The 10,624-nt window shown below is 49.4% G+C and overlaps 1 protein-coding gene across 3 annotated transcripts in view; it reads left to right on the forward strand.

The window, feature by feature from the left end:
- The first annotated feature begins 1,323 nt into the window (after positions 1-1,323).
- PSEN2 (presenilin 2) overlaps positions 1,324-10,624 on the forward strand; it is a 21,825-nt gene continuing 12,524 nt past the window's right edge. Inside the window, exons 1-5 of one of the 3 annotated variants that reach the window (XM_010852875.1) lie at positions 1,327-1,927; positions 2,449-2,485; positions 2,644-2,786; positions 7,295-7,455; positions 9,460-9,677. In XM_010852875.1, coding sequence (XP_010851177.1) covers positions 7,315-7,455; positions 9,460-9,677 — 359 coding nt within the window. In that variant the 5' untranslated portion in view covers positions 1,327-1,927; positions 2,449-2,485; positions 2,644-2,786; positions 7,295-7,314. Of the gene's footprint in view, positions 1,928-2,448; positions 2,486-2,643; positions 2,787-7,294; positions 7,456-9,459; positions 9,678-10,624 lie in introns of all 3 variants that reach the window. The other 2 variants (XM_010852876.1, XM_010852877.1) reach the window with 2 other exon arrangements.

The raw sequence follows: 10,624 nt of genomic DNA on the forward strand, positions 1-10,624 counted from the left end.
AAACTCTGTCCGTTTCTAAGGCTCAGCTTTTGACTGCTGTCTTGCTGCTTTTCATTGAAAGCAAAAACACGATTTATGGGAGACTGCTCAAAGGTAGCTCGGTAGCTCATGGCCAGTGTGGCTACCTTCGCAGCATCCCTCTGTCACTTCCAAACTGCCCCTTTTCCAGGCTCCTTCAGGAAGTGAGAGAAAATGTTTACTGAGCACCTTTGAGTAGGAAAGGGCAGACAGAGGGAAATCTAGAGCTTGGGTCAAGGTTCAGAAGGCCCCAGAGGGTCGCCTGGGGCCTGTGACTCAAGAGAGTGGAGTGGTACTTCAGGGCCTTCCTGGGGCATGTGGGCTCCTGCTCCAGCTGAGGCCCCCTCCCTGTTCTGGGGAAAACCATCGGACAAGTGATGTGCATCACATTATGGGCTGGATGGATGGACAGATGGATGACGGCCAGCCAGGGCCCATACATGGTCAGGTGCCTGGGCCAGGGGAAATAGGCCAGCAGGCAGGCAAGCTGTGGAAATTTCTAAGGGAATTTCCTCACCCCGTATAAGGGAAGGCTGGGAACACCCCAGGAGTCATGGAAGCTCTGTGAAGTACCCATGTGACCCTAGAAAGTGACCTTTTTAAAACCATTACTGCCCTCTTTGAGGGAGCACTGAAAATTAAAATGAACAAACAAGACAAAACAGAAACAGATTCATCTTGATGTTTGGCAGAAGCCAACGCAGTACTATAAGTGATTATCCTTCAATTAAAAATAAATTAATGAAAAACAAAAACAAAATAATGCTGCAATGAATAGGGGGTGCATATATATATTTTTTGAATTAGTATTTTTATTTTTCTTCAATAAATATCATAAGGAGAATTGCAAAAAAAAAAAGCAAAAATAGACCAGCAGATCGTGGTTACCAAGGGGGAGGTGCAAAATGAAAGAGGATTAAGAGGGACAAACAACCATGTATAAAATAAATGATACAAGCGTGTAATGTAGAGCACAGGGAATACAGCCAGTGCTTTAGAGTAACCTTATGTGGAATGTAATCTGTAAAAAGTTTTAAGTCACTTTGTTGTACACCTGAAACTTCTATAATGTTGTAATGTTGTTCTTTCAATACTGAAAGAAAGAAAGTACTGTTAGCCCTGTGGAGACAAAGAAAGCAAGTACTCGGATCCAAGCCTTTCTCTTTGGCCCCACCTGTTGACTCCCAATTTTCTTTTGGAACCGAAATTTCCATGTTTTTCCTTGAGGCACTCTCGTTTACGATGGAATTTAAAAATCGATTTTCTACTTATGTAGGAATCTATTTCCTAGTTAGGTCCATTGGCCTTAAATTTTAAGGTCAAAACCTTTGCATTTTTCTGAAATGAGAATCAGGTTGAGGAAACTGGGTCACCAGGGTTCCATAATAATTGCAGGAACTGCTGACACAGGCAAGGTTGAGGAAATTCCCTGGGTCAGACTCCCTTGGCTTGGCTCATTCAGCATTTGGATCCCATTCAGCTGATTAATGGGAGTGAACGGTGGCTTCTTTGGATGTTTGATTTTATATCCTAATCCAAGGAGTTTTCAGCCACAGTGCCTTGTTCTGGGAAGGGTTTCCAGGATGTAGTCTGGGGCACCTGTTCCTCCCATTGGCTTCTCTGCATTATCCTGTTGCTCCCTCGGAGAGAGTGGAGAGCTGGTTGCTATGGGGTTGATAGGATTTGACATCAGCAGGAGAGTCACCCAGCCCCACCCCCACCGGCCTGTGAGTCAGCCTCCCGGCGGGAGTTCTTGGCATCTCTAGTGCTCTAATGTGGACAAACATCTAGCAAGACTGTTTATCTGCATTTTTTCCCTCCAAGGATTGCAGAGTACCTTCAGGCTTCAGTTCCAACTTAGAAGCCAGAGGAATCCATCCCAGCTGCTCTGTTCTCCTTCAGGAACCAGGTAATAAGAGGGGTTAGGAGAAGATGTGAAAGTGGCTTCCCAAGGTCCCCCGAGTCCAGTGAGAGGGGATGTGGGAGAAGGCAGCATGGAAAAAAATCTGTCTAAATGTTGATACTTGTTATTTCCCCTTTAGCTTTACAAAAAACAGCAGACACAATTCATGTTTTGTTATGGAAGTTTTAAAAAATGCAGAAAAATATCATGTATCACCCTCAATCTCACTATCCAAAGATAAGCACCTTTAATGTTGTATAATATTTCTTGCCAGTCCTTCATATATATGTATACATTTGCTAAGAAAATTCAGATGCTTATATCTGTGGTTTTAAGTCTACTAAATTTAGCATCTTGGTGTTTTTTTCATGTTAGTAAATATTCTTTGAAGTAAGATTTTTATTAGTCATATATCGGATAGATATATTATCATACAAAGTCAGACATCTTAGTCATTTTCACTTAAAAAAATTATAAGTGACTGCAACAACCATGTTTTCAGATAAATCTTTTTATTATTTTCCTAGGACAGATTCCGAGAAGTTAGCATTTCAGGATCAAAAGGTATGAATGTTTTTAAAGCTCTTGATGTTTACTGCCTTCAGAAAGGCTGGTGCAGTTTGTACCAGGGATGCTTAAGATCCAGTTTTTTCACACCCTCCTTCCAGGTGGGCATTGCATGCGTACCTTGTCAGTCAGCTCACTGCATTCTCCCCCTGCAGCTCTCCTAGTGTGAGAAAGCTCCTGTTGCTCTTCCTCCCCAGTGGATCTCAGCCCAACCACAGGGTATTCAGGAGAAAGGACTGCTCATTCTTTCACACCGGCATTCAGTGAGCAAGTTGTGCAGAGCAGCAGGTGTGCTAAGGTAGGTGGTGAGGCCCTGCCCTTGCGACAAGGAAGTGAACTGTTACTGGGAGCTTTCAGTACCAAGTTTGGGCCCAGGCTGGGGCATCTGATTACTTGCCAGGACCAGCTCCAGGGAGGGTTTAACACCAGCCTAAGAATCGCCCAGGGACTGTCTCAAAATGCAGATCCCTGGACCTTTGGCCAGAATGAAACTTAGGATCCGCATTTTAAGTAAGCACCCTAACATCGTGTTTAAGAGCACAGAACTTGACCACCTTGGTCCAAGGATGACTTTGAACTTATCACTTTTAAAATCTTTTTCCTCATCTGTAAAATGAGGAATAACAGCAGCACAGTAAGTGCCCTGCATCGAACAAGTTCTGTTCCAAGAGGCCATAAATCCAATTTGTTCGTAAGTCCAACAAAGTTAGCCTAGGTACCCAACTAACACAATCGGCTATATAGTACTATACTATAAGAGGTTTATACTTTCCACACAAATAATACATAAAAAGCAAACAGAAAATTTTTAATCTTACAGTACAGTACCTTGAAAAGTACGCCAGACATGCGAACTCACGTTCGAATCTCTGAAGTGTGCAGGTTGAAGGTTCGTATGTAGGGGACTGACTGTACCTCATTCCTGACTTGTGTTTAGTACACAGTGAGGGCTCAGCAGCTGCTCTGCCACCCTTCAGGTGGCCTGGGCTACGTTGCGAAACAGCATCTCCAGCATCTTACAGCTTTCTGAAAGTCCTAAGCCATGCCCTCAGATGCTGGGAGCCCCAGGAAGCACCTCCAGCTGTCCCCACCTCCTCCAGGCCCAGAGGGCTGTGATTAGGATGCCCTTGCTCCAACAGCCAAGACCAGCTCTTCCTGGCTGCAACCCCTCGATGCCCTGCTTTTCTGGGAGTTGTGGGCAGCATCCAGGGAGGGAGGGAATCTGCTCAGGAAGCATTTGTTTTCTGGTGAGGAGGCCATGCATTACATGTGGTGGATAGCAAAGCATGTTTTATAGCTTTCTGACTTTCTCCCTCTGCAGTGCAGTTTCACATGGAAGGGATATAGTCTGTTTTTAAACGTGCTCTCCCTGGGTGTGTCCACAGACTTTGGGAGGCAGATGTGTTTTCCTGGGATTTGGTGACCAGCTGAAGAAATGGAAATTGGAAAGGATTTAACTCCTACTTGATCGTGGGTCCCCTGCTTTTCTCTCCCCACCTGCCCTGTAGCTCCCTTTCTCCTTTAAGAAGCATCCTAGCCTCTTATTTGTCCAGTCCCCTCATGCTTTGCTCTAGGGACTGAGGCAGCCTGGCTGCCAGCAGCTGTGGTTCTGAAGGGTGAGCTCGCCTCTGCCCTGGGGGCTGCAGCCCTGCCGTTTAGATACAGGAACTCCTGATCTGCTCCTCCAGTCACTGCGAAGATAAATCCCAGGGCCTCTAAAGGCGTGGGAAGAACAGAAGGAGAGAGATGGTAACTAAATTATTAATTCACAGCCCAGACAAAACAAAGTATTGAAAGAGCTGCTACACTGTTCAAGATAGAATGTCCTAATTTAGCTTGAGGTGCAGCCAGCTCTGTGTTCCCTGTCGCTCTTTGAGTAAGAATGGACTCAGCATTGCCACAGGGTCAATGAGGGCATCTCCTGGGCCTGGGCAGGTGTATGTTTAGGATTTATCTAATGGGGCCCACCATTGCAGAGGAGCTCCTTAGAGTTTTTCTGCCTGGGTCTCCATTAGGTAATTTCTTTCATTACTGTTACCTTAGATGAAGGACGCTAAGAACTTCCCAAGGTCTGGGTGCTGAGGAGCAGATCTGCCTCCTGGGTCCCGGGCGGCACCGCCCCTGGTGGCTCCAGGGAAGTGGCTCCGGGGAAGAGGCAGGAGGGCTCAGCCGGCCCTCTGTTCCCATACAGCACACTCTGGTCACATCCCTCCTTAATTCAGAAACCTTGGCTGCCCCCTCCCCTGGCTAGCTTCAGCTCCTCGTCCCCTGGCCAGGCCCCCACGCCCCTCCCTCGAATGGTCCCACCTCCCATCACTGCCTCCGTGGTCCCCATGCTTCAGCCACCTCAGCCTGCTGGATGTTGCAGAATTTCAAAGCCCCCATCCCGCCATCTGTTTATGAGGCTACTTCCACATGCCCCACCTACTTCAGCCTCTGCCTGGCAAGATATTCCTAACCTTTGTGTCTTGTTTCATGTGTCTTCCTCCTAAAGACTTGAGACGTCTACTCCCCACTGTTGATAGATTGCCCCCCGCTTAGTCTTAACTCCAGTAGCACAGCGTCCTTGTCACCTCTCCTGGAAGTTACCTTATTCTGCTTCCTACTGATGTCACTACTGCTGTCTCTCTTATACTTGTTTCTCTGCTGAACCCAGGGGAGCTTACCTTGCTCATTTCGAATTCTTTGTAAGAGCTATGGGAAAGCCTTCTGTAAGGGCCCAAGTCAGTGAGTAGGATCAGGCTCTGCTGTGGGCCTGGACTTGGGGATGGAGCTGAAGTCCAGCTGGGAGTAATGCAGGCCACAGCCTGGGACACTGTCTTCAAAACAAAGCAGCAGCCTCAGAGCCTCTGCCAAGATGAATAGAACTGGCTGGCTCGGTGGAAGGAACCTGCCTGCCTTCTCCACTTGAAAATCATAGGGACTGTCCTGGCGGTCCAGTGGTTAAGACTTAGCCTTCCAGTGCAGGGGATGTGGGTTTGATCCCTGGTCGGGGAACTAAGATCCTGCGTCCCTAGTGGCCCCCTCTCCCCAAAACACCAAAACATAAAACAGAAGCGATATTGTAACAAATTCAATAAAGTCTTTAAAAATGGTCCATATAGTAAAAAAAAAAAAAAAAAGACACTGTGGAAATAGAATAAAAATGATCATAAATTTTGAGGGCCATTGACATGGAGATGAACTTTGAAACGAGAGCAGACCCAACTGTTCCTACTGGCGTGAGTCTTCCCCAGGGTCCCAGGAGGCAGGTGATGGGGGAGCTGGCCCTGCTGGCAGCTCAGCTGACCTGCCCAGGGTGTTGGTAGGAGTTCGAGCTGCCCCAGCATCCACATGGTGCTGCTGGGTCCACACGCCACTCAGGGCAGCACAGCAGTGTCGAGGGGACAGGCTCCCTCCTCTGTGGCCCTTTCAGCTTTGGTTTTTCCTGTGGGTCCTGCCCTCAGCTATACTTCCCCAACACACACACACACACACACACACATGCATGCACGCTCCTCTCTCGTGGTCTCGGCTCACTGCCCCCGTGGCCGCAGCATCTAAACCTATGACTCTCATCTCCCTCCCCTCCAGCTCAGACACTGGCCCTCAGCCGCCTCCCAGGCAGCTCCCTCCTTTCAACCATTTACATTCGGCAGATTTCCCCCAGCACCTTGTTCTCCCACCTCCTCTGTCCTACTCCCCGCCTGGCCGTGGTCCTGGACTCTGTCCTGTTGTGTCCCCGACATCTTGTCTGTATGGATCGTCTCCCCTCACTCCCATGCATCTTGCTGCTACCTTAGGCCCTGTTCACGACCCATCATTGTCTCCAAGGAGGTCACCTTTCCTTCTTTCTACTCTTTTCAGTCAGTGACCAGACTGAGATTTCTAACCAGAGATCTGATCTGTCACAGTGTCCTTAGCATGGCGCTGGAGACCCTTCACTTGTCCACAGCAGTGACCCCCTCCCCAGCCCTGGCACTGCCAGGCTCAGGCTGAGACGTTCTTCACGCCCTCTGCCCTTCCCTCCCACCTGGGAGAGTCTGTGTCCATCACATGATGCTATCTTCTCCAGAAAACACTCCTGATCTCTGAGATTTAGTCCCTTCTATGCCTTTTAGTGAACACTTGGATTATAGAATTTGCCACATTGGACTGGTTTTTATTCTTTTAGGACAGACATGTCCTTGGCACATGATAGATGGTGGTCAGATATTTGTTGATTGAACGAATGATTGTGCTGAGAGTTTAGAGTGGCCCTGGTGTTTCTGGTTGGGAGTTTCGCCCCCATGGCCTGGATCCTCTCTAGCCAGTCCCTCTCGAGACTGCTGCAGCCTCAGTCATGGCTCCTGGGGACTGTCCTTTTTTCTTAAATGTTTATTTATTTATGGCTCTGTTGGGTCTTGACTGCTGCTCAGGCTTTTCTCTAGTTGCAGAGAGCAGGGGCTGCTCTCTCGTTGCGGTGCACGGGCTTCTCATTGCAGCGACTTCTGTTGTTTTGGAGCGTGGGTCTAGGGCACTCCGTCTTCGGTAGTTGTGGTTTCCGGGCTCTAGAGCACAGGCTCAGTAGTTGGGACACACGGGCTTCATTGCTCCTTGGCACGTGGGATCTTCCTGGATCAGGGATCGAACCCATGTCTCCTGCATTGGTAGGTGGATTCTTTACCACCGAGCCACTCGGGAAGCCCTATAGCAGCCCTTTGACAAATGCATCCTGGGTGGTCGCTGTGGGCAGGACCTGTGTCCAGGTTTTAAAGCCACCTCTCATCCTCCACTGCCTTTGCCTCTCAGGAGAGTGGCACGAAGACCCCTGTGCTCCTTTTCCAGGCACTTCCGGAGGCAGGGCCATGCTCACATTCATGGCCTCTGACAGCGAGGAAGAAGTGTGTGATGAGCGGACGTCCCTGATGTCAGCCGAGAGCCCCACGCCGCGCTCCTGCCAGGACGGCCGGCAGGGCCTGGAGGACGGAGAGAGTGCCGCCCAGTGGGTAGGTTCCTGCCAGCAGTCCGTGGTCTCCAGACGGGCTGCTGGCGTCCCATATCTCATGGATGGAAACCAGGCCTTCCCTGATGTGGGAGGGAGGGGAAGTGAAGGTGAGAACTGGTCAAAGGGGCAGGTGGCCCACCATGGTGGATCCTAGGTCTGCGAGGGCTTGATCGTAGATTCTGCACATGCACAGCCTGTCACAGACCGACTCTAGTAGACGGCGTCATCCACCCTGGCCTTGCCCCTTCGGTTCACCTTCCTATGCAGGTTACTGTTCCCACAGGAATCTGAGAGTGAGTGGATGCTGGGGCAGGCAGCACAGAGGCTGGAGGGAACCTTTTTTGGTAGATGGCTGGAGATGGGAACCGAGAGATTAGCTGATTTGTGTTTGACTTTTGAGCTGGGGATGTGTTTTAGTTCGTTCAGGCTGCCATAACAAAAATACCATAGACTGGGTGGCTTATAAACAGCAGAAGTGTATTTTTCATTGCTCTGGAGGTTGGGAGGTCAAGGTCAAGGCGCTGGCAGGTCTGATGTCTGATGAGGGCCCACTTCCTGGGTCGTAGGCAGCTGTGTTCCCTCTGTGTCCTCACAAGGCAGAAGGGTTAGGGAGCTTTCCTGGACACCCTTTATAAGGGTGCGAATGCCATTCTCGAGGGCTCCACTCTCATGACCTAATCACCTCCCAAAGCCTGTATCTCCAACACCATCATGTTGGGCATTAGGTTTCAACATGTGAATTTGGGGGTCACAAACATGCAGCCCATAGCAGGAAGGGTGTGCTGCACTGTGTGATTTTGCCTCTGCAGCCCAAAAGGCAGGAGATTATAACAGTATGAAGTGGAGCGTGTACTTGGGAAAGTCACTTAGTCAAGCTACCTCCCTCCTCATCAGGGTAAAACAGTATCTGAATTTGCCTAAAACCCATTCTCTATTTTGCCCATTCTAGTATTTTTCTTTCTTCCAGCCAGCCTCATTCCCCTTTGCTGTAGCTTGAACTCACTTCTTCGCCTGTCCTCCCTCTGGGCTCCGAGAGAGATCTCAGCAGCTCAAGGCCATGGCCCCACTACTCCTTAGCCAATTCTTGCTAGGTGTTTTGTCTTTAATCTCCTGGACTTTTTGTGCATTTCAGTTGTTTCAGTTCCTGTTCATTAACAGCTTTCCTTTCCTTCTCAGTTGAATATCTAGATGGAATTCTCTCTGCAAAAAACTGATGCCAAAGAGCAGTCACTTTTGATTTCTGTTTCACTTGGCTTTTGTCTTGGCTGTTACTGTAATTAACAAGGCAGCCAGTGATCCTGAACTGCCACAATTCTGAAACACATTCTTGAAGATCAGTGTATGTCAGTGTCTGGCAGGCATCCTATCCTCCTTTGCTGCTTCCTCGTTTATACTCTCCCACTTTCCCTAACCTGGATCCTCCCAGATGCTCAATGCCTAGTTAGCCTCAGGTTCAAAACTGCAAAGTTTGCATGCTTGGTTTTGGCGGGGGCAAAAATTTTAAAGTAATTTATTTCCCTGCAAATTCCCAGTGCCTTATTTGTTAATACAATCAAAGAGAGTCTCCATGTGTGCTGACCATTTTGGTTTGTGATTTTTCAACCAAAAATGTTTAGTCTCTGCCTTCCTCCCATCACCTGGCCTAGCTCCTCCCAAACTAATATGGCCGTGTGACCAGAACTGAGTCCCTGCACTGAGGGAGGGAACAGATCTGCAGACCTGCTGCAGACCCATTCTGCAGACTGTCCTCGTCCGTGGCTACCATGGCCTCCCTTCCTGCATCTGTGGTGGCTAGTGCCAACTCTTAGTCTCTAGTTGTCCTCATAAACTTCTCCATGTCCTGGAAAGCCACCACTCCCACATCTAAGCTGTAGCCCATAGACTGGTTCTTACATCTGAAAAGTGACATTCAAACTTCTCGTTTCCAGTTCACACACCCATGCTCTGTGTCAGTAGGGCTCCGCTGGGGGGCATCCCATGGTCCTCACAGCATGGTTTCCCACAGAGAAGCCAGGAGAGTGAGGAGGACCACGAGGAGGAGGACCCTGACCGCTATGTCTGCAGTGGGGTTCCTGGGCGGCCGCCAGGCCTGGAGGAGGAGCTGACCCTCAAATACGGGGCAAAGCACGTGATCATGTTGTTTGTGCCTGTCACACTGTGCATGATCGTGGTGGTGGCCACCATCAAGTCCGTGCGCTTCTACACAGAGAAGAATGGACAGCTGTGAGTTGGGGGCCAGGGGTGGGTGCGGGTGCAGGATTGGGGGAGGAGGGTGTAGCCTGTGTTGGCCACTGTACCTGCGGCCCCGTGGCAGCCACAGCAAAGAGCAGGGGGGGGGAGCTGCCTGAGTCCACACCCTGGTTCGTCCACAGCCTCCTGGCTGTGTGACCTGCCCAGGCACCTTCCTAACTGCTCTCGGCCTCAGTCTCCTCATCTGTATGATGGGTTTGATAGCAAGGTTACCAGGAGAACTGAGAGAGTTAATCCATGTGCAGCCCCTGCAGCCTGCTCTCACTGCAGGAGGTAGGTTCTGTGCTCCATCCCAGGTGTGGCGGTGCCACCTGTCGTTGCATGACCACAGACAAGTCTTTTTCTCTCTGGGCCTCTCATTCACACTCCTGTGAATGTAAACTAAAGAGGACCACGCGATTTCTTAGCTCACTCCCAGACTCAGGAGGGAAATTTTATTTATCTTAATAAAGAGAATCCAGGAAGAAGGAGCAGCCTGGGTAAATGGGAAGCTTCCCTCTGCTCCCTCCCCCAGCCTCCCATGGTATCACTGCTGAGTACCTTCTTGAAACTTTTTTAAGGGAGTTTTTTTTACATTTTGTTTATGATTTTGATAATGAAAGGAGTAGAGAAAGAAGCCCTCGCCCTCAGGAAGCGTATAGTCTGTTGGGGACTCAGAGCAGCTCAGGCGAAAAGTGTTGAGACCTTGAGAACTTGGCAAACAGTTTGCTTCCCTAAGAGTGTGGGTCAATGAATTGCCTCCTGAGTTTATAGCTGCCTGTGCAGCTACTGGGCTACATGGGGTGTGGGTAGGGGCAGGAGTCGGGGTGGAGGCGTCCTAGGCTTGATGGGGAAGTGGGTACAGAACTGGGGAGTGGGGTCAGCTGGGATAAGCACTTCTGGGAGAGTATTTTTAGTATTTCTACATATTTTTACTGGAT

The sequence above is a fragment of the Bison bison genome, unplaced genomic scaffold (assembly GCF_000754665.1).
Source record: "Bison bison bison isolate TAMUID 2011002044 unplaced genomic scaffold, Bison_UMD1.0 scf7180017864317, whole genome shotgun sequence".
Lineage (NCBI taxonomy): Eukaryota > Metazoa > Chordata > Mammalia > Artiodactyla > Bovidae > Bison > Bison bison.